Source organism: Cladophialophora immunda (genome assembly GCF_000835495.1).
Source record: "Cladophialophora immunda strain CBS 83496 unplaced genomic scaffold supercont1.4, whole genome shotgun sequence".
Classification (NCBI taxonomy): domain Eukaryota; kingdom Fungi; phylum Ascomycota; class Eurotiomycetes; order Chaetothyriales; family Herpotrichiellaceae; genus Cladophialophora; species Cladophialophora immunda.
In genome coordinates this window covers 1,876,914-1,899,151 of record NW_015622544.1, presented here as the reverse complement: position 1 = coordinate 1,899,151, position 22,238 = coordinate 1,876,914, and the positions used below count along the sequence as shown (strand labels likewise).

Below are 22,238 nucleotides of genomic sequence, written 5' to 3'. Positions count from 1 at the left end.
CTTCGTTGTTTGGGGGCTCAAAGATCCCGTCCACCCATCCATCATCTCAGCCTGATTCGTGATGAGAGTCTTCGAGGACGAAGATAGCTCGGCCAGGTCGCGAGAAGCTTTCGCAAAGTGAGACTCGGCGTTCGCCTGTAGATCTAATAATAGCCTGGATGCTGCATGTTTTTCTGCAAAGAAGGGCCCTTTCTGAAGCGTTGATAAAAGATAGCTGCAGAAGCAAATCGGCAACGCTGCGAAGTTCGCTGTTTCGGCGCCTCACTTCTCAGGCTCAAGAAGCTAGTCAACCTTGAGGCACTGTGATCCGTGTCTCTTTGAACACGAGCAGGCGGAACGGGGCAACAACCGTCTGCCTAAGGTAAGAAGCGTTCTTGATTGAAGCCCCAAGATGCATGTCCGCAAGTTCTTCCGACTGTCCTTCGCAAGCGCCGTGAAGGTGGCGTCCGCCAGGATAGGTTGGTTCCCGACAGAGACTTGGAAGGAGAGCCAGTGGACGGCGCAGTCTTGTACGAGATATATAGCACCCTGAGTTATCAGGCTTGACGCCCGACCATCATAGTCAACTTAGTCTATTGATTCGCTCTATACCGTTCCTACCCGCTTTGGCCTGGTCCAGCACCATATCACCTGACACACATAAGACCCCAACTCACCCCCGAATCGTACCTTCATGGAGCGATTCATAACATCCTGATCTCCTGGCCATGATCTACGGCACTGCCTGGAAAGGAGACCAAACAGCAGACCTAGTCGCACATGCCTTCGAAGCCGGATTCCGCGCTTTTGACACCGCAGCCCAGCCTCGCCACTATCGCGAAGAGCTGGTCGGCAAGGGCATCAGAATATGCGTGGCAAAGTTCGGCGCGAAAAGGGAAGATCTGTACATCCGTAAGTGGCCCACGTCGCGTTATAAAGCTGTTGATCTCTAAATGCCCCCATCCCAGAGACCAAGTTCCTTGGCCTTGCAGGTCAAGGCGCCGGACAAGAGGTGCCGTACGATCCTGCTTCGAGCCTCACTGAGCAGGTGCGAACGTCCATAATAGGGTCATTGTCCAATCTGGCACCGGAAGAACATCTGCCTCTGACGCAGGTCTTCATAGACTGCCTGATACTGCACGCGCCATTTCAACGTCTGGAGGACACGCTTTCGGTATGGAACGTGTTCGAGGACTGCCTCCCTCATACCGTGTGATCTCTCGGGATCGCAAATGTCCAGCTTCAGGAGCTTCAAGGACTTTGCCAGCACGTAAAGATTAAACCTTCCGTGGTCCAGAACGCCTTTCACTCTGGGACCAAATCTGATGTCGATGTTCGAAAATTCTGTGTGCAGAACGGTATCGTGTACCAGGCCTTTTCGACTCTGACTGCCAATCCAGAGCTCCTTTCAAGCGATTTTGTGAGCTCTTTGGCTTCAGAGGCGGGCATGGAGAGGGCTGTGGCGTTGTACTACCTCATAGAGAAGCTCGAGAACGTCAACGTCCTGAACGGAACAACGAAAGCTGAGACTATGAAACGAGACTTGGAACAGGTGCTCGAATTGAAGGACTGGGCATCGTCCAGCTCGCATGCAGAAGAGCTAGCTGTCATCACGTCGCAATTCAGAGCTTATATCGGGGAGAGGGACGAGGGTGGGACATGAGGTTCTTTATAGCCGTTAAAAGCGGCGGCGCGCTCAGCCCGCGACCATACCCGAAGCGGCCGGCCCGCCTAAACCGGAGACGGATTTCCTGGCCACGACTTCACAACCTAAGCCGCTCTAACTCGTGCGCCTAGGTAGGGTTGACCATAGAGCGCGTATGTATCACCTTAGCCAGAAGCGGAGTGAGAACTAAGTAGGTTCTCTAACCCTTCGACGTATGAATACCCCCCCAACAAAATCCTCCGCCCCTCAATTGTGCACAGCGATCATTCGATAGCGTCGCCACGGGGAGTAGATGGGCAAGGTCCAGCGTCAAGGCCGCAAGCACCATTCAAAATTCGGCAAATCGACCGTGGTCAGAAGGCAGCACAGCCATCAGCAACCGGTGCAGCAGCGTCCCGCCAAAGTTGCAGCGCCACCTGGCGGAGGAGGCCAACATGTTCCGCCAAAGGCACGGGTGAAGGTGCCTTTTACCAGGCATGACAATGTGCTCCTTGTCGGTGAAGGTGAGCTGAGAGCGTCCAACCCGATAGACACCTTGACTCGAGGGAGTGACTGCTCATGAGGTGCTAGGAGACTTTTCGTTCTCGCTGTCGTTGAAACTGCAGCACAAAGTGCACCAGATCGTAGCCACCTGCTACGATTCGACAGAGGTGCTCCAGAGCAAGTACCCAGAGGTCCAGAAAACTACAGCACAGCTCCAGTCGTCTACTCGCGGTAATAGTGTCCCCCCTTTACGACAGGAGACAAATGAAGGCGACGAGAGCACAGACGACAAAAAGGACGAATGGAAAGGGTTTTCTCCGTCGCCGCCCAATTCCCCCATTCACGACCAAGTCGATGACTCAGACAGACCCCTAGGCGATGGCAATGTCTACATCCTCTACGGAATTGATGCAACCAAGCTTTCTTCGGCGCACAAGAAGGCCCTGAGGCCGTACGCTCCATTCACGAAGATTGTCTTCAACTTCCCACATGTCGGGGGTCTAAGTACAGATGTCAACAGGCAGGTTAGGTACAACCAAAAACTGCTGGTAGGATTTTTCCAGTCGGCCAAGTCGTTGCTCTCCTCTCGAAACCGCCCGGCAGCGATACGACTACTGGCAACGGAGGATGAAATGGGTGATTACAATGATACCTCAGAGACATCAGAGAGTTCTGACCCTGGCGCTGTGAATGGCCAGATTCTTGTCACCCTGTTTGAAGGTGAACCTTACACGTTGTGGAATATCCGGGATTTGGCCCGTCACTGTGGCCTGAAGGTGGTAGAGAGCTTCAAGTTCCCGTGGTCTGCCTATCCCGGGTACCGTCATGCGAGGACTGTTGGGGACATCACCACTGGCAAGGACAGGAGCGACGAAGGGAAGAGGAAGGGCGCGTGGAGAGGAGAGGAGCGCGATGCACGCTGCTATGTGCTGGAGGACCAGAATGCACAGGAAGGGGATGCAGTGTCTCAGAGACGGAAGAAGAGGCGGAAGCAGGGGGATGAAGAGGATGACAGCGACTGACACCACCGTCTGAAGATATGACCATGAGAGCATGTACCTCGTAGTTGGCTGGAGTATTCAATGTCTGTTTGTAGAGCAGCAGCCGCGTTGTGCCAAGGCGCCCGCCCGGCGCCACGACTGGCGAAAGAATTGCAGCTGCTGGCACGGTCCCCATCCACTTTCTCCGCAAACTCGAGCCACGCCGGCCCCATTTCCACTTTCTTTTCTCTTCCTTCACTTCCTCCCGCTCCCCTACCCGTGAACTACATACGTCGGCTTCACAGCGTTGTTGCAACGAGACCCCCCATCTCACGCGCCTCTCCGCCATGGCAGACGAAGCGCCTCGCAAGCGGTCACGCTTCGACCAGACGGAACCCGAGCCACGAAAGCCCTCCCGCTTCGACAGGCGCTCCCGATCTCCTTCCTCCCGGCACAGCGAATCCAGGAGAAGTCGCAGTCCGCTCGCAAAGGCCAGCCAGAGTCCCGCGGCTAGTGAGAAGCGCAGCACCCCTCTGGATCCAGCTGCGGCCGCAGGTACGTCGCCATTTCTCTGGATGGATTCCCTGGCGCGTTGCTAACCCTCAACTCAGCTGCGGCCGCTGCGAAGATCAATGCCGAGTTGCAAGCCCGCAAAGGCATCCAGCATGTCGACGTCCCTCCAGTCCGATCGGTAAGATGTCCCAGCGTGTCTTGAGATGTGCACGCGCTTACTGTGTCCTCAGTCGTCGACACCCACTCCTGCCCCTACTCCTGCGACGCCTTCCTCCGGTCACAGCGCAGCCAAAGTCGACGGTGAGATCTACATTGCGGACGGTGACTATATCAAGGACATTGAGGTCAACGACTTGCGCAATCGCTACACTTTGACCAAAGGATCCACGCAGAAGATGGTAAATTCCCCTCCCCCACCTGACCTGGATCGCATTGTTACACTTTGGCCCAGCGCCAACAACGGAGCTGTCCTCAGCCAACGAATCCCGTCTTGTGTCGACGACTACTAGTTCACTTGTCGAAGAACATCTCTAATCGAAATGAGTCTGGATAACTTGCTGACATCGTTTGCTTGCCTTTTAGATCAAAGACGAGACAGGAGCTGGTATGCTTCCCCCGGCAGATCTTTGTTGTTTTGCACAAGACTTACCTGTATTCTGAAGATGTCACAACCCGCGGTTCCTACTATCCGGACAAATCCATGGCTACGGCAGTTGTAAGTAAGCGGTACTTTCACACACAACCTGTTGACTAATGAGTCACAGAATCCACCGTTGTATTTGCACGTCACTAGCACCACCAAGGCCGGGCTTGAGAAGGCGATTGCAAAAATCGAGGAGCTGATGAAGCAAGAACTGCCCAACCTCGTTGATGAAAGACGTTTCCGCCGAAGGGAGCCAGAGCAATTCGAACGGGATGAATTTGGCAGGGTAAGTGAGACAAATACACTGTATGATTCCTCTAACTCACTTGTGATCAGAGAAAATGGCCGGAAGAGCGGATCCCCATCGACATGGAAAACATCCCGGGCTTCAACCTGCGCGCCCAGGTTGTGGGTCAAGGCGGCGCATACGTCAAACACATCCAACAGGAGACCGGATGTCGAGTCCAGATCAAGGGCCGCGGGTCTGGCTTCATGGAACACAGCACCGGACAGGAGTCGGATGAGCCAATGTATCTCCATGTCGCCGGACCTCAACCCGCCCAGGTTCAGAAGGCCAAAGAACTGTGTGAAGATCTGCTTGCTAACGTTCGCGTCAACTTTGAGCACTTCAAAGCGAACCCACCACCGCCGAGAATGGAGTCGTACACTGATGGTTATGGAGCTGATGCAAATCGCAGTTCTTATGGCGGACACGGAAGAGACCGCGGTCGCGACAACAGCTACTCGCATGGCAACAACAACAACAACTACAACTCTCCCTACTCCGGGGCATCGACAACTCCTGCACCTGGAACCGCTTCTTCACCAACAGACTACGCCGCCCAATACGCTCAGTACTATGCAAATCAGCCCGGAGGCGATCCTTATGCTGCATACGGCGGCTATCAGAACTACGTTGCCTATTATCAATACTACCAGCAACAGGCTGCTGCTCATCAACAACAGTCGCCACCTCCACCGCCACCAGCAGATTCGAATCCACCGCCTCCTCCGGCGGATGGCGGTGCTGCACCACCTCCACCACCTCCATCTAGTGGCTATTCGGCGGTGCCCCCGCCTCCAGGTTTATGAGCATGTATGGTCTCATTAGGCTGACGGTGTCAGATAAAGCACTGCGACACCTATTTCAGGGCAACATGCGCATTTCTTCTCCGCAATCTTTGTCACTTGACCCTTCTTTCTTTCGACATGAGTATAGCAATATTCTGCCGGCGGGATCGCGGTTTGTATTTCAAACGCACAGGACGGGCCAACTTGCACGTTGGACAGGCAAAGTATCACAAAAGGGCATAAATTCGAGAGAGCTGATCGGTCAATAGGGACCAGATCCCATAATTCCATTTGCAAGGTTTCCTCGTGCGTTTCTAGCAGCTGACTCTACTTGGCGTAGTCGTGACATCCAGTCAGCCGCTGTGCTCAGCGTAGTGAGCCTGCTATATGATGAGATGGTTCGACTCATTCTTGCTGAGTTTGATTTGGTCGACCTCGACAAGTCAACGGCTGCATGTGAGTGCACCAAGCTGCTTTTTCTACAGTCTCATATACCAGGTCGCTCGGTCCGAACGCGCATGGTATGCTGCTTGATCAAGGAATTCTAAGCCCTAGCACCATTCTCAGTCTTGGCAAGGAGAGAACGAGTTCTGGATGTTGGACTTTGCAAGCATTCAAAGTCGGTTGGAGTCAATGTGTGCAAAATGCATCCAGCACCGCTGTTCTGTCTGGTCCGCGTCGACGACCCAACAACGCCGTACTGCCTGCTCGATTCAAGCAAACTGAGTACAGTGGCATATCGGAGAGTGGGCACGAAATGGCATCACCTCCAGGAATTCAGCATATCAAGACAGCTTATGAAGCACATTTCTTTAACGAATCTGAGATCCATCTTTTGGATTGGCATTCCTCAATCATCCACCCTTGCATTATGATCAGCTGTTCGCCGCCTGGTCCCCCTTTCTTCTTTCTCCATGCACAGCACTAACTTTAGTCGTGCTTCGGCCAGGGCTTGGGCACAGTTTCCATACAAAGATAGAGAATCGACACCGCTATTTGCTGGGAACATATGCCCCGTTCAGACGTTGGGATACCCTCAGATCCTCACAGTACATGGGCATGTAGTACATGTAGTTGAAAGTTGACGTTAAAGCGGCCTGCATAATATGTGCTACACGTGACTAGCAGAAGCGATGACGCGAGGCGAGTGCGCGTCTCGAGACCTGCATTGTTCAAGGCATAGAGCAGGGTGGCAGGCTCAATTCCCCGAGTACCCACCTAGATAGATGGCCGTCATGCTCGCACGCGATGAACCCGAAGCTGACCGTTGCGCTTGCTGCCGCCGAGGTGAAGTGAAATAGCGTACGGAGTATATTCTAACAATTCTAGGTGTTTTGTAAAGTACAGAAGCCGAACGGGACATTTCGTGTCGAGTGATTCTTCTTTCGACATGACCTCTTTACGTTTCAGAAATTCCTCGAGCCCATTGCCGGCCCGCCACCAAATCGAAACGCCTCGCAATGCATAAGATCTTCGTCCAAAGCCATCGAACCAAGTCAACATATCGAAGAATAGTAGTAGTCTACAACTTCCTGCCATCAACCTCGCGCTTCCTGCACTCATGCCTTCAGGCTATCTCGGTTACTCTGGCTGCTGGCGCTCATGGTATTCGTCGTAGGAAGTATCGTCTTGGGTTTCGAGGATTCTCGCACCTTCGCAAGCGCATAGACGATGCCGCTGACAAACCCGACAGTGATAGCCGAGACACTGGGGATGGTAACGGGGGCGTCAAAAAAGATGAGGCCCGATACGGCAATGGGAAGTTTGTTCAGCGCCCCAACCATAGAGTACGTGGTTGAGGATGTGGCCCGCACACACCACGCCGACGTGTATGAAATGAAAATCGAGGACAGGCCGGTGAAGATCATGGCGCCAATGATTGCGTTCCTTGCATCGAGCGGGAAATTCTTCGTCAGGTTAACGGCGGACCAGTCTTCCAGGGCCAAGGAGGCGACCAAAAGGATGGGAATGGTAAGGAGATTGTTGTAGAACATTGCTGAAGGTATGTGATTAGTATGCTTCCTGCCTCAGAATATTTGCGTCAACTCACTGTCAAAGTCCTTGAAGTTCGTAAGCTTGATGCGTTTGCGCATGCCCAACACGTAGGCTGCAGTCGACAGACAATTGGCGAACATCCAGATATACCCAGCATTCAAAGTCGCCAATTGTGCAGTTGCAGCGGCTGAAGCAGAACCGTGTGATTCTAGAGCGTGCTTGATGTCGGCCCATGCCGCAATGACGGAGCTGAGGACCATCAAGCCGAAGGAGAAAAGAGCCATCGACGAAACCGAGCCACCAAACCATAGCACCTCACCATAAGCGATCAGGATGATGGTCAAGTTCTTGAAGATCGTGTAAACGGGGATTGAGAGGTATCGTAGGGCTTTAGTGCTCGTATAGATCATTCCGATCAGAAGGAGGGAGATTGGAAACCCTGAAATTTGTTAAATCCAACATTTTACCGACACCGAAATCTGGTTTCAACTCATACATTTTTTGGCCTCGTCTGCTTTGAAGTCCCGATAGGTAATGATGCCTGCAGTTTTGCAGGATTGGATCGCCAGGACGCAAACAATTGACTAGGAGAGAATGAACGTCAGCTGGAGGTGTAGAGGACAGTTGTTGAGTGGATCGACGTACCTGAACAGCCAACAGAAAGAAATTCAGGTTGTAGTCAGGAAACGAAAGAATGTACTTGTTGGCCACGGTCATTAAGATAGAAGAGGCGCAATAGCTGACAACGGGAAGAATGGGATTGTTCTGCCAGTTCGACGAAGGGGGTGAATATCTTGGGATTGAGGCTTGAGGAGCGTGACTGAAGGTCCTGCCCTGCTTCTCTCCGAGTTCCATCTCGTTGCCCTCGAGGAACCGCTTCTTCTCTTCTTCGGCCATCTCTTTTCTGGTGTATGTGTCCTGACCGTCAAGGTTGAGGAGGCTCTCAGGGAGATTTGGGACAAACAATGACGTGGCTTTGCGGAGAGGTCGGACGGAGCGTAGGGTTTGCAAATAGAGTAGCCCAAGAGACGTGAAGAAGTCAGAACAAAGGCAGGGATGGAAACGTTTGATATTAAGGTCCGAGAATATGGAAAGGAAAAGAAGGCGAAGGCGTATTCCGAAGTAAATGCGCGTTTGGCAGGTGGTGGATGTTGAGAATTTGATTAGAGGCCGTGGGAAAAAGGGACGAGACGATTGAATGGGAAAAAAGGGGAGACGCAGGTGGACGCGCAACGGAAAAGTCCAAAATGGCTGCAGCTTGTCCCCTCATGGTGGCTGACGTGCGTCAATCATTCCCTACTGGATGGCCAGTGGCCACGGGGTGGCTCTTCCGGTGGCTACAGGCACCGCAGGGGCTTAACTAGGCGTCCATTTGCTGGGCCTTGGGGGCCCTGTTGTGCCCGTGATGTGCCTAGAGCAGCCTGAACCAGCCTAAAGCCCCCCAGAGGAGCCGCAGCCTAGCCAAGCCCTCGCAACGCCCCCAAGTTGCGTCCCACCGGCCTGAGCGTGTTCAGCTCAGCAAATATAATTTCCGATATCTTCTGCTGCCAGGTACAATCCCTGTCCATACAAAGTCGTCCGGATTACGGAGTATTTCTTGCCCGCTACCTGTCTCGCCTCTCAATAGCTCCTGACGATCAGATTCGGTCCCCGGTAGATCCAGCCGATCGCGTTTGATATCAATTGCAGGCAGTGGGAAAAAGAAGATAACGGCTCTCTCCTACCACTACCCATATCCCTTCAGTTGCGGGTCTGTTTCAAGAGGCGGACTACCTTGACACCTCGATTAACTGTGATAGGGGTGGTATGCCTCAGAGCTGCAACCTCAATCATCTCAAGTCAGGTCACTCACACTCATTCTCGCTTGTATCGAACGAAATAGCGATGCTCAGGAGTCAGGACAAGAAACGCCCAGTCTAGCCTGAGTCGGCAAAGAGACAATCCCCAACGTCTTCCCGCTGTCGGCAAAGGGACGCATTGGGAAAACCTACAGACTTGGGCTTGAAAGACTTATCACGAACGTTGCCATGCAGCTGAAGTTCTGACCAACCACGAGCCATACATGCGAGGATATTAATTCCCGCTCGTCATCACGATCGGCACAGACAGAACGCGCATCTCAGTGTCTAATCATCTCCTTCCTCTCCAGAAAAACGTCCGAGGGAAAATTACTCCAATAGGGGGTTCATGGATGAACCCGACATTGTCCCCGACCAGTGTCTCTCCAGAATGGCTGATCCTGTGGTTGACTGATGACATCTAGGAGCACGCTTGAATCGAGTTACTTCTACGGTCGAAGTCTTCTTTTGACGCTTTCAATGGCTACCAGCTTCGAGTACGTGTTGGATTTAAACCCTTGAAATGAAGGCTTTTCGCTGCTGACCGAGCCGCATCCAACTTCTGCATGCACTATCACTCAGAGTTCCGGCAATTAAGCTTCTCTCCGAGCGAAACAGTAAGGGTAGAGGAGGAATAGGCGTGTGACGCTCACTTTGACATTCTGCATGCACCTTCAATTGTGGAGCTGTTATGCTTTAGGTCACATCCAGCCATATGCTACCTGATGGAGGCGCAAAGGGCGTCAACTCCGTCTTTGCCTCGCCGTGCCCGGGAAATTACTCTACTCCTCCTCAGGAGCTGGGTAGAGCATGCCAGGTGGAGAGGCTGAACAGAGAGCGGATTGAGAATCAGCAGTTGTCTGTCTCGCAAACACGGAGCCAGACAGATGATGGTGCGGAATATCTCAGATGCATCCACTTCAATAGCTATTCTTCCACTTTTATCAATCAGCTGCCGCATAATGGACAGTCAGTGGCAATGCATCGATTATTTCACTCCCGACCTGGCAGAATGGGTAGCGTCTTGGACGTGCCAATGAGCTCTCTTACTGCACTAGAGGTGGAACATCAGACTAACTGCATCTCAAGTGGTTACGGGTAATCATCAGGAAGGGACAAACATTGCCTGGCTAACTTTGCTTCCGTCAATGAATCAACCGGGACATTCTGCTCCAGAGCTTGGCTTGGCTGTAACCATTTGCACACCACACCGTACTTCCCCGAGCATCGACACAGAATACTCGCGTATTTCCTGCAGTCCAAATATTGCCCTGGTTTCCAGGTTGGCAGCTCCATTTTCGAGAAGCTCAACGCACCCTCAACGCTTTGCGATTTGGACCCAGTACCGGTTCACCGCGAGCAGTGAAATGACTCGGAATGGGCATGAGGCGAGTTGGTCCTTATTGAGGAAGGGGAATGGTCAACTGTCCCGTACGTGGCGGTCGTTGGCAGAATCTGCTGAGTCCTTCAGTCCCAATCGTCGTCGTCGTCGTCGTCGTTGTCGTTCTGGTTCCGACTGCGAATAGCTCCGCGGACTGCTTTCCGACGATCTGGCGCTTCCTCGTCGTCATCACTTCTCTCGTCTTCGTGACCAAGGAGGAGTTTCTTGGGTAACACTGTCCAGCCCAGAAGTACATCCTCAAGGGCTCTGGTGACATCCATACTGCCCTCTTTGCCATCCCAGCATAGTCCCTCGAACCCGGTGACTCTCCCTTTGACTGCTCCTTTGACAAATCCAATCACACACGGCAGAACTCTCACACTCAGCTTCTCAACCACAAACGGCGCGTCCTTGACATCGATTCTGGCAAAGGCAACATCCGCACTCCCGTATTCTGCTTGCTTCTCCGCAATGAGCTCACAGTGGGTATCCATTGTGTTGCATCTCGCAAAGTCGGGATGGAAAAAATGGAGCACTGCTCTCTCGTGCTCGGTCGTGAAAGTAAGGGCCTCCTCATCACTCTTCAGTGTGATATATGCCTTCTTGATCGTGGCAAAGGTTGTAGTTCCGGCAGACACTCCCGCTGCATTTTTTAATTCTTCCAGTCTCTGAGTCTGGTAAGCCTCGGAGTCTTCTTCCTCCAGCGATGCTAGGATCGCATCGGCATCTTCATCCTCTTGATCGTGATTGCTGCTGCTTTTGTTAGGACCAGTATTGGATGCCATCGCTAGGCTCGGGAAACTTTCTGAGATGCAAGGAGTCGAAAGGTCCTACACCATCGCGTCAACACCCGGCCTGCCTCTCAATCTGGTAGTCTGAACTGTATTCTGTAAGATTGATGTCGTATATGACGATAAAAGGAAAACCCATATGGCAATATTTGGAGGGCAAGACTGCTGGAGAAGAATGCGCTAGATAGCCATATGATCCACCGAAGCGCACTCTTGGCAACAATGAAGTCTTGGCACGCGGAAGCCCACAATCAAGTCGCCCGACAATCTGCGACTTGAGATTGACAACTTTTTTGACGACCATCTACAACACCCACCCCCTCCGGCACAACGACAGCAGAGATGGCGCCACCAACTCAAAAGCCTAAAGGTACGGATCACCCCTTTCTTTGAGGACAAAGTGAAGCAGAATTCAACCAGGACGGGTGATTGGAAAATGCACAATTGGAGCGGCGGAGAGAAACTCTTCGACCTCGCCTTCTGCCTTCAAACTTCTGCGTGGAACGGAGAACTGACAGGTGCATGATCTAGGTGGCTCCTCAAAGCCAAAGAAGCCGAGTGCGAAAGCGAACCAGGCCGCCAAAGCCACCCTCAGAGGCGTACGTTGAATATGAAGTCAATGGCAATCCGTTCACTGGAGCAAGAAATCTCACAGATTACTCAGGTCCATGCCGGCAAAGCCCGCAAAATCCGCACATCGACCACCTTCCACAGACCCAAGACGCTCGTTCTCTCGCGATCCCCCAAATACCCGCGCAAGTCCATCCCCCATGAGACGAGACTCGACCACCACAAGGTGCTCGTTCACCCGTTGAATACCGAGAGCGCGATGAAGAAGATCGAGGAGCACAACACGCTGGTATTCATCGTCGACACCAAGGCCAACAAGCGACAGATCAAGGAGGCCCTGAAGAAGCTGTACGACGTGGATACCGTTAAGATCAACACCCTGATCAGACCAGATGGCACGAAGAAGGCATTTGCGAGATTAACATCGGATGTGGATGCGCTGGATATTGCGGCTACGAAGTTGTCGATCGTGTAAAGTGGGAGTTTGCACGGGGAGAGTGGGTTGTGATGTGTGATGGATTGGCCGGGAAATGAGGAGAGCCCGTCCATTTGGCATCTACGGATTGCATCGGTATCAAGGGCATGATTCAGCCAAGGTCCCAATCGACGCTCGATAGAGAATCTCGAGTTGTGATTGACAATCGGCGTCGCCAAAATAGGAGCAGAAATTCTTCAATTGCTTTTCCGAGATGAAATTGCTTTCCGCTCCATCATGAAGCATGGGAGGATGTCGTTGTTACAAATGAGCAAAAAGCCTGCCTGGCCGAGCTCAATCCAAGCCAGCTGCCCGCCGGAGCAATCCAAACGCATTGTAGAGCCATCTTTTCCTAACCGATACCTTTCACATCTCATGCTATTTCCCTGTTATTCTGTACAAAGCACACTGATGATCGAATGCGTTCGCGAGGAAGGTCTCATCTCCGCACCATCATTGACACGGTGTCGAGATCACTGATTCGCCCTCAATGCCTCGAGATGTTTCAGAATCACCATGTTCGAATCGAACAGGCGGTTCACACAGTTCGTCATGCAGGACTCTTCCTTGCCGGCCAGTTTCCCCGAGGATATCGAGCCCGTGATGCATTTCTTGAAGCACAACTCGGTCAATTCGTGGATTTCTGTGAACAATATAGGTCAGTGGATGCTTCCAAGATGCTACTTCTGCGGCCGGGGGTGTGTGGGAGCCGTACGTTTCTGAACCTGGGCTTTTTGCGACTCGCTTTGGAGAAAGCCTTGCAGCTCCCGCTTTTCGCGGTCCGTGAGGCGCTCGACGTCTTGTGCGTTGATGCTGAGTTCGCTGTCATCCATGGCGGGGGGCGGTTGCTCAGGTGAAATGCAGGTATAAGAGGAGGAGTTTGCGTTTATTTGACGACGCAGTTGTTCAGGTATTACTTGGCTTGGTTGAAGCTGTTTGGGTTTGCGCCAGACAGGACACACTGCAAAGCCCCAGTCAAAATGTCATCTATCCAGCCTTGTCTTGGCACGTGCTGCTCGGAACTCACTTGAGGATTTTCCCCGACCTGCCGCTTTAAAACCATCTGCTCGTTACACCCTCCGCTACAGGCGACTCACCTCCCTACCTACTCACCTACCACGTCGCCCCTTGCCTGGACGCTCCTAATTCGTCCTGCGATCGCATCTGCACGCCATCCTCGTGCCAGCCAACCAAGATCAAAGATTGGTCACAGTGGAATGGTCCATCCAGCGTCCTGGGGGACCGGATTCCGCCGCCTCAATTCTCCTGCTCTATTGCTGAGGGTATCCCTTCCCTCCCTTTTGGGATACTCCTCGGTTTTCTCCCTCATGAATAAAATCTTCTCCTAAACACAATCACCATTAACTGCCTGCTGTCTTGTTCTTATTCTCGTCCAGAAACCCCCAGATTCCAACAGTGGCTAGCATGAAACCCTTGATCCGGAGCGGTGGTCTCAAAACAGATGTTTCAGTCAGGACAGGTATGTTTCCACCAGCTACATTGACAGCACCTTGCCTATCAGAGTGCCATCGTAGCATTTATCCTTTGCAATTGACTTTCGCATTTGGATCCCGGGGCTTTGCAGGATTCACAGCCTTGGAGGCTCCACTTCCCCTTATTGACATGAAGAAAAGAGGTTCCTGCCTTCAACAATCAGTCTATCCCCTGAACGGAACATCCCCGCCCTTTTCTGGCCGTTTCTCTGCTTTTGTCTACCAAATACATGTATAATAATCATAGACGGCAACTCCGCTGTTCTCCGCAAAAGAACAGAGCCAATGCTCTGGGACAAGTACGGAGCGCCATGGACCGTCCCGAGATGGGGGCAAGAACACCCGATGTTCGCGTGGGATTTTACGTAAACGGGCCAGCACGCCCTCCGTATTTAAGGTCCAGGCTGGCATAGAACGTGGGAGAAAGAAGACGGAGCCTCATGGCACACCAAGTGCACGCACACGATATGTGAGGCTTGCCTGATCTAGAAGCGATGGTTCGCTTAATACCGTTGGGCTGGAGCAACGCTCTTCTCACCCCGGTTGCTGCGACTTAGTGCAGGCCCTCTTTCGTTATCCTATCTCTCGGTTATTGTGGCCGCCTGCTTAGAGCGAGTCCTGCAGGCCACACTCAAGTGGGCGATACCGCTATGTTGTCCGTCCCTTCATTTGCGTTCAGCTCGGCTAGTTGGAAGGCAAGTTGGCGCGCAGCGAGCGCACCTCGTTATGCATACACGGGACGAGAGGGTTGCTACTAGTCGGCCGCCCCCATCATTATTCACTTTGGACCCCATCATTCGCGCACCAAGTGGCGCAGCCTTACTCGATGGTGTGGCCAGCCTGAAGATTGATAAGAATGGCAGCGCCCTCCCTCGCCGCGGCCGGCCGCTCCCAGGTTCACAAGTTTCAGCCTGACTGTCTTACCGTTGACTTGGGTCGAATCTCAGCATACCATGGCTGCCTGGGTGGTAGTCACGACAAGATGGACGTTGGCCGAAGTTCAGGCTGTAATCACCGTCACGATTACTCTTGTCTGTTTCCTGGCATCATCCACAGTTGCTCGACTCTTCTGGCAGACCAGCGCGGTAAGGCTGAGCCACAGTCGAAATGTCCCGCTTTCGTCCCTGGTGACCTCGACGAGCCCCTCGGAGGTTTGGGACGTCGTTCGCTTATTTAAATCCCGGCTGTTCTCCTCGAGGCACCGTACGTTAGGAATCCAGGGTATCCTGGTCGTCCTTCTGAACGTGGGCGGGATTCTGGCTGGAGTAGTTGCAAAGGTTTCTACTCGGACAGGGTCTATCACTCCTCATCGCCCGACTCAAGGCACCATGGCGACGAGGACGATGCAGGATGAGATTGATAACACAGTCAGATGGCAGAAGATCATGGATACGCTCGATCGAGCGAAATTTCCGAGAGATCAATTGCTCGATTTCCTCCCCGACCTGAATACGGACTGGGTCTACAAGGCTGAAGATTGGAACTCAACTTTCGCTGTCAAATGTCACTCGACCCCACAGACTTTGATCAGCCTGGAAGCAGTCGGAAACTATAATTACAGCCGCACCGCTTTGGGAGCCTTGTACGAAGTCCCGGGTCTTTGGTCCCTTTTCTCTGACGAATGGCAACAGAACGCTTACATGTATGACGCCCAAGTTTACGGCGAATGGACGAATACCCAATTTTGGAACTACGGCGTTGTCTGGATAACATCAACAGTCCAACCTTCAGGCGCTGGCAGCGACATGACTAACATGTCAGTGGCTCTGATGGCTGTCAGTTTCAAGCACGCGCCATATCCACCAGACCCTGACGTGGGGAACTTTGGCATTGGGCCGATCCAACAATCTTCGTTTACCAAAATCGAATGCGACATCACGAGGAAGAGACCGCACGACTTTTCCTTCTTCGAGTCGTACCCAGCAGTCTTCTACAACAACAGCCATCTAAGCGCCATGTTGCATTCGCAGTTCTGGCCCAATCTCTTCCGGCCAACCATCGATGGCGACATTCAAGTGAACGCTCCCTCTGGTGAAGAGATGTTTCGACTATACCAGGCTTACACCATCAGCAAAGACACCTTTTACCCTCATCCCGCAACGCGCCCGATGAGTGTCATAGTTCGCACCGTGGAAGTCTCCATTGCTTTCCTCATCGTCGCTGCTGTGGTAATATCGTTACTGCTAGTCGGTGTGATCAGGATCCTATTCCTGTGGAAGCGGCACCACCACATCACCAAGGACGTCCCTGAGTCAAAGATTGACTGGATGATTCAATCACTTCCCGGAGAGAATCTAAAACGCGGCTCATCGGTGTCCTCTTCTCCAGCGCTCATGACGCCGGCGTACGGTGACGGCCAGGGGTACCTCCCGCTCTCTTCCTCAACGGGGGTCGAAATGGACAAGCTCGACGTCCTCGAAAGCGCCGTCTTCAGCGTCGCAGACGGCGTCTGTACCCGTCCAAGAAGCGGCAGTTGGCGGAGCAGCACACCATTCAGCAAAGTCCTGTTCTCACCCACGACCCCACCCCCTACTTCGAGGAGCTTTGGCAGTCTCAACAATGGCAGCCCATTGAGTCGCCACACAACCGCAGACCCTAGTCCGGGCCCGTATTCCGAATTAGCAAATCTCCTGCCCACGACCTCGAATCTTTGGGTCAGGACCCATCGCAGCCATGATTCAGGCTCGACCCTAGTCTCCAATTGGGAAACCTGATCTTCATTGTGGTGTTGCCGAGCATGCGTAGTACTGAAGCCCTGTCCAGGGTGTGAAAACGCCATGATCGTCTAAATCACTGGGTGTTTGTGCTCGTTTGGATCATCTTTTGATGGAAGCAGCCTTTTTGGGAAGGGATGGAAATAACCTAATGACCCAATTCTTTCTTCCGTGGCCCAGGACCTGTCATTCTTCGTTTCACGTAGCGGAGCACTTCAGCTCCAGGGAGACACTTCCTCGCTGACATTCCAGCACGGCAACCCTGCCGGGGCAACGTTAATCTGCGAACCGCTCGCAAGAACCAGAAGATGGGTGAGTGCTATCATGTGCGAGGTCCTCTATTGCTCCCTGGGTATTACCCAGTTGCGAGATCATGCGTGCAATCGCCCTCATCCTTGTCAAAGTGCATTCGTCACCCTTTGCCTCCAATTCTTCCCCCGTGTAGGAACCAGAACGATCCGTGAGCATCGTAAGCATCTCACGCCGCTTTACCTGGGACGAGGCTGAATATTTCGGCAAACCTGCTGGTTACGTCATATTGCCAATTTATTTTTCCGGCGGGGGGCCGCAGTTTGGTCGCCGCAGCCTTGCCTGCCACTTCTCGCTCGATCCGAGAGAATATAACTCACTCGCCTCCACGACCTCCTCCCCCTGCTCACGGACTGCCACGACAGAAATCACCCCTACAGATACACACCTGTTTTCAAAGCCAAGGTCATTACATTCCACCGACACAATAAACCCCTTGCATTCTCCACCGAAAGGAAAAAGAAAACAAAAACCAATAATGCCTCCCGTCCGCTCTCGGGCTCACAAGAAGCCGCCCCCAGCGGGATTCGAGGACATCGAAGACACGCTCCTCGAGTACGCGAACAAGATGCGCGACGCCCAGAACGCGTCGCACGAGGGCAAGAAGAAGCACGAGGCCCTGTGGCCCATCTTCCAGATCTCGCACGCCCGCTCCCGCTACGTCTACGACCTGTACTACCAGCGCGAGGCCATCTCGAAGCCGCTGTACGAGTGGCTGATCAAGAACGGCTACGCGGACGCGGCCCTGATCGCCAAGTGGAAGAAGCAGGGGTACGAGAAGCTGTGCTGCCTGCGGTGCGTGCAGACCAAGGAGACGAATTTCCAGGGCACCTGCATCTGCCGTGTGCCCAAGGCGTCGTTGAAGAGGGACGGCGAGGCGGGCGAGGGCGAGGGCGGTGGTGGTGGTGGTGGCGGGCTCCAGTGCGTCAATTGCGGGTGCAGAGGGTGTGCGAGCAGTGATTGAGCTGAGCGTGGTTGGAGGGTAGCGGTGGCCGCGAACCGGTTGGCCACGCGCGCGCGCGGCGCCCAGAATTCTTGAGAATCAATTGTTTTCACAACACTGAGAGTGCTGGATTGAGCACCATCTGGAGGTTCTGATATGTCAGGGAGGCGGGCTTCTTTCACCGGGTACCGATCGGGACAACCAGCTCGATCAGCGACTACGTCCCCCGGGAACGGGCCCTGGCAGGATGGCGGAGGAGACGATGATGAAATGCGCGAATGATTGATGACCATCCTCCCACGAGTCTAGACTCTTTGGATACCCGCCCGTGGTATACCATGTCGGCGGGGTATGCCAACGGACGACACCGTCATCTACAAGTATGTGTCGGAAGACGACACAGCGCTGAGAGATTCTACGTTCCCCGTCCATCACCGAGACGAAGGGGATGAATGCGATCGGATGGGCCGGCTGTCTTCTGGGGGTTGCAACCCATGAGGCAAGCATATGGGGAATTATCGTCCTGGCGTGTCCCGTTGCATCTGCGGGATTATGCGGCCAAAGGTACCGTGTTCACAGAGTCTGACCAACGGGCTTATTGTGGACTTGAGCCAGAGCAACAGCAGAGAATTGACACTCGTCTACAAAACAAAAAGGGCTTCGTTAGGTATGAAGGTATGTGTCCAGCACCATCATCCCTTCGGGAACAAATGAGATCCACCTCAAAAGAATGACCAGTCTTTAGTTTCCATACTTTCCAAATCTGCTCCACGATATGATCTTTCAGAGATAACTTCCGTGCCAGTAGTCCACCACGTGAACCAACCCAAAACTGACAAATTCTTGTCGTCCTGACCCGATTCGTCTCATGAAGATCATAAACCATGGTCTTCGTACATTGATCCAGCCCCTTGTTCTGCTTTAGTTTCATCTAAATGTCAAATGACACTACTCCCAGAATGAGTCATCCTCGAGACGTAATGTCCAGCTTCAACACCCTTCTCAAATCATCCTCAAGTTGTTGCGCACTAGGCTTAGATCGGTGAGTCGGCATCTGCGGGTGGTTCACGGATGACCCTGTAGTATACTGTGACTGTTGACGAGCGGTATGTTTTCGCGAAACCGTCGGTGGCGATATTGCGCTATCGGAAGACAACTCGGCGTACTCCGGCTCGCTCTGTGCACCATAGACATGCCTAAGCCGGGAAGAGTTCGTTCGCTTTGGAGTATACATCTGGCCGGCCGAGAATGGGTACCCTACCGGGGCGAAGTTCTGCGGAGAATGGTAGACAGAGTTCTCATGCTTGTAAACCGGGGTACCAGGGTTCGAGCTGGAGCGAACCTGGGCCTGTGGGAGGGGAGGACCGGCTGAATACGGGGCTCTGGCATTAAAAGGGTTCGAATCGGTGACGGATTCACCGTCGATGCTGCTCTCTCGACCACTTGATTTCATGAGCAACTTCTTCAATGCCTCCGATTTCGCCTTGCGCTCGTTCTCGTCCATGCTCTTGCCTCCTGTGGACGTCGACTTTGTGGATCGCAGGGCCTCAATGCGATCTTTGTAAGGGGTGGCAAATGAAGATCCGTCCTCTCCAGGGTTGGCACCCTCCAGCTCGAAGGGAAACATGGGGTCGCCTTCTCGGGGTGCGGGTGACTGAGAAGCAGGACTTCCATTCGCAACAGAGAGATTGCCGGAACGTGTGGCAGGGCTCTCACCCCGAGGAGTCGCCCTTGCCTGTCGGGCAGCTTCAAAGAGAAAGTCACATGGAGTGGATTCTCGCTTGCTGGGTGATTCTTCGCCTGGTGTGACTGAAGAGTCGTGGGAGCTGGTATCTTCTGAGGTGGGGGCCTGTTGTGGCATGAAGCTTGTGGTCGGTAGAGATTTGGAGTAGAAGCTTGGGAGAGGCAGAGCAGAAGGGGCTGGGGATTGTTGGAAAGCAGATCCGGCGTACGCGGCTGGTTTCATGGGTGTCGGTGTCGGCTTGACCTTCTCCTGTTGGTTGTTGCCATGCTTTCCTTCTGTTTGCGACTTGTTATTGCCTTGTGGAGGTTTGCGGTGTTGACCTTTGATGTTGTTCTTTGTTGTACCACCCATAGTGGGGGAGGGGTTGCGCTGAGGACCTGCAGCTGGTGCAGCAGGAGCTGGAGCGCTGTCACCAGTGTCTGACGGTCGAGGCTTCTTTCCTGAACGGCGAGGGCCTCGGGGAGCTTGATGCGCCGGAGTCGCAGCTACCGCCGACATTGTGTTTGAGGAATTTGATGGGCCTGATGAAATCGGCAGCCCAGGGCCTGTAGATAAGGAATAATGAAATGCAGAACGCTCAGAGATAAACGAATACTGAATGGCACGCCAGAGGACAAAGAGACCAGCCGAGAGTGTCAGTGGGCGTCTATCTTGAGCGTTTACGGTGTGGCGAAGCGTAGGGTCTCAGAGTAGGTCGTCGTGGTTGATGTGAGATGCGGTTGAAGGTTGAAGTGTAAGTGTTCATTGTCTGAACGTACTGTGGTTTCTGAGGCGCGAGCGACCAAGTCTATCCCTGCGACAGAGGATTGGTCTGAAACGCAATCGTTGTATTGATAGAAATGAAGATATTGTTGAACCAGATTGGTGAACCGCGGAGGTGTATTGAAGGGACAAAGAAAGCGAATGAGTTCGGGTGACGCAGGAGCCTGCGACAAGAGGGAGGAAGGACAACAAATAATAAGGTGGGAGGGCGGAGGCGCCCCCAGGGGCCAAGGCAGTGCTGCGGCTGGGCGGCGAGGGGCGTGTTAGAGGGTCACAGGGGGGAAGCGCATTATCGCCACCCAGCCAGCCAGTCAACCAGGCTGCGAGGCGGCGCCGCTCTGACCAATCTTGGTTCGGGAACCATCCTCAGCCATTCATTCACTTCAGCCTTGTGTCTTGCTCATCCATCAACTCCGCAGTTTGGCCTGGAGAGCCTTTGATTTCCACTTCATCACGCCCTGTCCTCCATCTCCTCTTCAGCCATTGTCATTTTCAGCGTATCCACACCGGACTCAACCAGAGAACTTGACACTAGCCTCCCAAACCACATTGAACCCTTCCTGTTCCGCTGCCTCTACCATCCCCGCACTTTCCTACTTACTGTCGAAGAAAAGCGACAACCGTCCTAGACAGTCAAATGGCGGACGTTGAGATGGCTGATGCTACCGCGCCTTCCGATTCCAAGACCAAAGCCCCCGTCAAAGCCTCGAAATCGGGTGCCACTGAAGGCGGTGACACCAAGAAGAGATTTGAAGTCAAGAAGGTCGGTTGGAACACACGGGTTTCCCTTGACCTTTATACTGAGATATTCTAGTGGAATGCGGTCGCCTTATGGGCGTGGGATATTGTCGTTGACAACTGCGCCATCTGCAGGAACCACATTATGGATCTCTGTAAGCTATGGCTCTGACCTCAGCTTCATCGGCCCTCTTTGCTAATGATACTCGAGGCATTGAATGCCAGGCAAATCAGGGCGCGGCTACGACGGAGGAATGCACAGTTGCATGGGGAATCTGCAATGTAAGGAGACCAGCCATGACCATTTGATCCAACCGCTGACGGAGGGATTTAGCATGCCTTCCACTTCCACTGCATCTCCCGCTGGCTGAAGACTCGACAAGTGTGTCCATTGGACAATCGAGACTGGGAATTCCAGAAATACGGCCGGTAAATGATGAGTCAAAGGAGAATTCAGACATATCCCGGATGTCCTTGGGGAGGAATCACAGCCTTGATTGAAGTACGATGCGGCGTCTGGCAGTGTTGGTGGGGAGACACGCATAGCCGTACAGAGGCGAGAAGGTCAAGCAGGTGGACCAAGTCTGACATGCGGTGCCTTGGAATGGCTGAGTGACTCACGCCAGGACAAAATTTTGATGACTGTGATGGCCGAATGCATTGACAACCAAGGATTAGGGAACGAGGAAACGATGACCATGGGGGTTTGAGCACAAGCATTGAACAAGAAAATCAGGCCAAAAATAACCCGAAGTTGTTGTGACCCGTTACATTCATCCTCGGAAAATCCACACATATTCTCATCTCGCCTGTGTTCCCACCACGATCCCCCCTGGCGGCAATGCTGTTTGGGAACCAAGCCAAGGCTGAGGATGTTGATTGTAGGCCGGCCAGGGAGGAACGACAAAAAACATTGCAAGTAGGGCGCCGGCCAAACCAATCCACATAGTCAGATAGATGTCTTGGTCAATGAAGCCCATTATCAGAGCAAGAATCTGCAAGTGTGTTAATCAGCCGCCAACAGAAGGTGACACCCAGTCTTTGAAGGACTGTCGAATGGGAGGGAGCCTTACGGAGGAGATGGTTAGGACGGCAGAGGAAATTCGCTCTGCAAGACGCTGACCGTCACAATCCTGGTTGCAACGAGTCA

The 22,238-nt window shown here is 53.1% G+C and overlaps 11 protein-coding genes across 11 annotated transcripts; 7 read left to right on the top strand and 4 right to left on the bottom strand.

The window, feature by feature from the left end:
* Positions 1-707: 707 nt before the first annotated feature.
* PV07_07064 (uncharacterized protein) lies at positions 708-1,642 on the top strand (the record flags this gene model as incomplete). The annotated part of the gene is made up of 3 exons (XM_016394110.1): positions 708-891; positions 948-1,153; positions 1,220-1,642. The coding sequence occupies 3 exons, from the start codon at positions 708-710 to the stop codon at positions 1,640-1,642; spliced, it is 813 nt and encodes a 270-aa protein (XP_016247529.1).
* Positions 1,643-1,757: 115 nt separating this feature from the next.
* PV07_07063 (uncharacterized protein) lies at positions 1,758-3,237 on the top strand. Its single transcript, XM_016394109.1, has 2 exons — positions 1,758-2,148; positions 2,216-3,237. The coding sequence occupies exons 1-2, from the start codon at positions 1,938-1,940 to the stop codon at positions 3,148-3,150; spliced, it is 1,146 nt and encodes a 381-aa protein (XP_016247528.1). The 5' UTR covers positions 1,758-1,937; the 3' UTR covers positions 3,151-3,237.
* Positions 3,238-3,336: 99 nt separating this feature from the next.
* PV07_07062 (uncharacterized protein) lies at positions 3,337-6,335 on the top strand. Its single transcript, XM_016394108.1, has 7 exons — positions 3,337-3,663; positions 3,720-3,799; positions 3,852-4,019; positions 4,204-4,225; positions 4,284-4,336; positions 4,386-4,550; positions 4,601-6,335. The coding sequence occupies exons 1-7, from the start codon at positions 3,456-3,458 to the stop codon at positions 5,354-5,356; spliced, it is 1,452 nt and encodes a 483-aa protein (XP_016247527.1). The 5' UTR covers positions 3,337-3,455; the 3' UTR covers positions 5,357-6,335.
* A 254-nt stretch (positions 6,336-6,589) lies between these two features.
* PV07_07061 (GDP-mannose transporter) lies at positions 6,590-8,542 on the bottom strand. Its single transcript, XM_016394107.1, has 4 exons — positions 7,976-8,542; positions 7,827-7,914; positions 7,386-7,769; positions 6,590-7,331 (listed from the first exon to the last, which is right to left on the bottom strand). Exons 1-4 carry the CDS (start codon positions 8,225-8,227, stop codon positions 6,895-6,897), a joined length of 1,161 nt encoding a protein of 386 aa, XP_016247526.1. The 5' UTR covers positions 8,228-8,542; the 3' UTR covers positions 6,590-6,894.
* Positions 8,543-10,063: 1,521 nt separating this feature from the next.
* PV07_07060 (uncharacterized protein) lies at positions 10,064-11,453 on the bottom strand. The gene has a single exon (XM_016394106.1). It carries the CDS (start codon positions 11,332-11,334, stop codon positions 10,636-10,638), a length of 699 nt encoding a protein of 232 aa, XP_016247525.1. The 5' UTR covers positions 11,335-11,453; the 3' UTR covers positions 10,064-10,635.
* A 166-nt stretch (positions 11,454-11,619) lies between these two features.
* Positions 11,620-12,780, top strand: PV07_07059 (uncharacterized protein). Its single transcript, XM_016394105.1, has 3 exons — positions 11,620-11,710; positions 11,872-11,939; positions 12,005-12,780. The coding sequence occupies exons 1-3, from the start codon at positions 11,683-11,685 to the stop codon at positions 12,383-12,385; spliced, it is 477 nt and encodes a 158-aa protein (XP_016247524.1). The 5' UTR covers positions 11,620-11,682; the 3' UTR covers positions 12,386-12,780.
* On the bottom strand, positions 12,424-13,332 carry PV07_07058 (uncharacterized protein). The gene is made up of 2 exons (XM_016394104.1): positions 13,101-13,332; positions 12,424-13,028 (listed from the first exon to the last, which is right to left on the bottom strand). The coding sequence occupies exons 1-2, from the start codon at positions 13,216-13,218 to the stop codon at positions 12,859-12,861; spliced, it is 288 nt and encodes a 95-aa protein (XP_016247523.1). The 5' UTR covers positions 13,219-13,332; the 3' UTR covers positions 12,424-12,858.
* Positions 13,333-14,781: 1,449 nt separating this feature from the next.
* Positions 14,782-16,763, top strand: PV07_07057 (uncharacterized protein). Its single transcript, XM_016394103.1, has one exon. It carries the CDS (start codon positions 14,832-14,834, stop codon positions 16,590-16,592), a length of 1,761 nt encoding a protein of 586 aa, XP_016247522.1. The 5' UTR covers positions 14,782-14,831; the 3' UTR covers positions 16,593-16,763.
* A 428-nt stretch (positions 16,764-17,191) lies between these two features.
* On the top strand, positions 17,192-18,654 carry PV07_07056 (uncharacterized protein). The gene has a single exon (XM_016394102.1). The coding sequence runs from the start codon at positions 17,380-17,382 to the stop codon at positions 17,863-17,865; it is 486 nt and encodes a 161-aa protein (XP_016247521.1). The 5' UTR covers positions 17,192-17,379; the 3' UTR covers positions 17,866-18,654.
* Positions 18,457-20,509, bottom strand: PV07_07055 (uncharacterized protein). The gene has a single exon (XM_016394101.1). The coding sequence runs from the start codon at positions 20,084-20,086 to the stop codon at positions 18,809-18,811; it is 1,278 nt and encodes a 425-aa protein (XP_016247520.1). The 5' UTR covers positions 20,087-20,509; the 3' UTR covers positions 18,457-18,808.
* Positions 20,510-20,715: 206 nt separating this feature from the next.
* Positions 20,716-22,088, top strand: PV07_07054 (RING-box protein 1A). The gene is made up of 4 exons (XM_016394100.1): positions 20,716-21,113; positions 21,165-21,243; positions 21,300-21,370; positions 21,423-22,088. The coding sequence occupies exons 1-4, from the start codon at positions 20,988-20,990 to the stop codon at positions 21,519-21,521; spliced, it is 375 nt and encodes a 124-aa protein (XP_016247519.1). The 5' UTR covers positions 20,716-20,987; the 3' UTR covers positions 21,522-22,088.
* The last annotated feature ends 150 nt before the right edge of the window (positions 22,089-22,238 follow it).

Excerpts from the sequence above, each read along its gene's own strand:
- PV07_07063 (XM_016394109.1), top strand. The coding sequence starts at position 1,938 with ATGGGCAAGGTCCAGCGTCAAGGCCGCAAGCACCATTCAAAATTCGGC. Across the intron at positions 2,149-2,215 it reads TGTGCTCCTTGTCGGTGAAG|GAGACTTTTCGTTCTCGCTG; the intron begins GTGAGCTGAGAG and ends ATGAGGTGCTAG.
- PV07_07062 (XM_016394108.1), top strand. The coding sequence starts at position 3,456 with ATGGCAGACGAAGCGCCTCGCAAGCGGTCACGCTTCGACCAGACGGAA. Across the intron at positions 3,664-3,719 it reads GGATCCAGCTGCGGCCGCAG|CTGCGGCCGCTGCGAAGATC; the intron begins GTACGTCGCCAT and ends CCCTCAACTCAG. Across the intron at positions 4,337-4,385 it reads AATCCATGGCTACGGCAGTT|AATCCACCGTTGTATTTGCA; the intron begins GTAAGTAAGCGG and ends AATGAGTCACAG.
- PV07_07061 (XM_016394107.1), bottom strand. The coding sequence starts at position 8,227 with ATGGCCGAAGAAGAGAAGAAGCGGTTCCTCGAGGGCAACGAGATGGAA. Across the intron at positions 7,915-7,975 it reads TCTTTCTGTTGGCTGTTCAG|TCAATTGTTTGCGTCCTGGC; the intron begins GTACGTCGATCC and ends ATTCTCTCCTAG. Across the intron at positions 7,332-7,385 it reads GAACTTCAAGGACTTTGACA|CAATGTTCTACAACAATCTC; the intron begins GTGAGTTGACGC and ends ACATACCTTCAG.
- PV07_07060 (XM_016394106.1), bottom strand. The coding sequence starts at position 11,334 with ATGGCATCCAATACTGGTCCTAACAAAAGCAGCAGCAATCACGATCAA.
- PV07_07059 (XM_016394105.1), top strand. The coding sequence starts at position 11,683 with ATGGCGCCACCAACTCAAAAGCCTAAAG. Across the intron at positions 11,711-11,871 it reads ACCAACTCAAAAGCCTAAAG|GTGGCTCCTCAAAGCCAAAG; the intron begins GTACGGATCACC and ends TGCATGATCTAG. Across the intron at positions 11,940-12,004 it reads CCAAAGCCACCCTCAGAGGC|GTCCATGCCGGCAAAGCCCG; the intron begins GTACGTTGAATA and ends CAGATTACTCAG.
- PV07_07058 (XM_016394104.1), bottom strand. The coding sequence starts at position 13,218 with ATGGATGACAGCGAACTCAGCATCAACGCACAAGACGTCGAGCGCCTC. Across the intron at positions 13,029-13,100 it reads AAAAGCCCAGGTTCAGAAAC|AAATCCACGAATTGACCGAG; the intron begins GTACGGCTCCCA and ends TATTGTTCACAG.
- PV07_07057 (XM_016394103.1), top strand. The coding sequence starts at position 14,832 with ATGGCTGCCTGGGTGGTAGTCACGACAAGATGGACGTTGGCCGAAGTT.
- PV07_07056 (XM_016394102.1), top strand. The coding sequence starts at position 17,380 with ATGCCTCCCGTCCGCTCTCGGGCTCACAAGAAGCCGCCCCCAGCGGGA.
- PV07_07055 (XM_016394101.1), bottom strand. The coding sequence starts at position 20,086 with ATGTCGGCGGTAGCTGCGACTCCGGCGCATCAAGCTCCCCGAGGCCCT.
- PV07_07054 (XM_016394100.1), top strand. The coding sequence starts at position 20,988 with ATGGCGGACGTTGAGATGGCTGATGCTACCGCGCCTTCCGATTCCAAG. Across the intron at positions 21,244-21,299 it reads GAACCACATTATGGATCTCT|GCATTGAATGCCAGGCAAAT; the intron begins GTAAGCTATGGC and ends ATGATACTCGAG. Across the intron at positions 21,371-21,422 it reads TTGCATGGGGAATCTGCAAT|CATGCCTTCCACTTCCACTG; the intron begins GTAAGGAGACCA and ends GGAGGGATTTAG.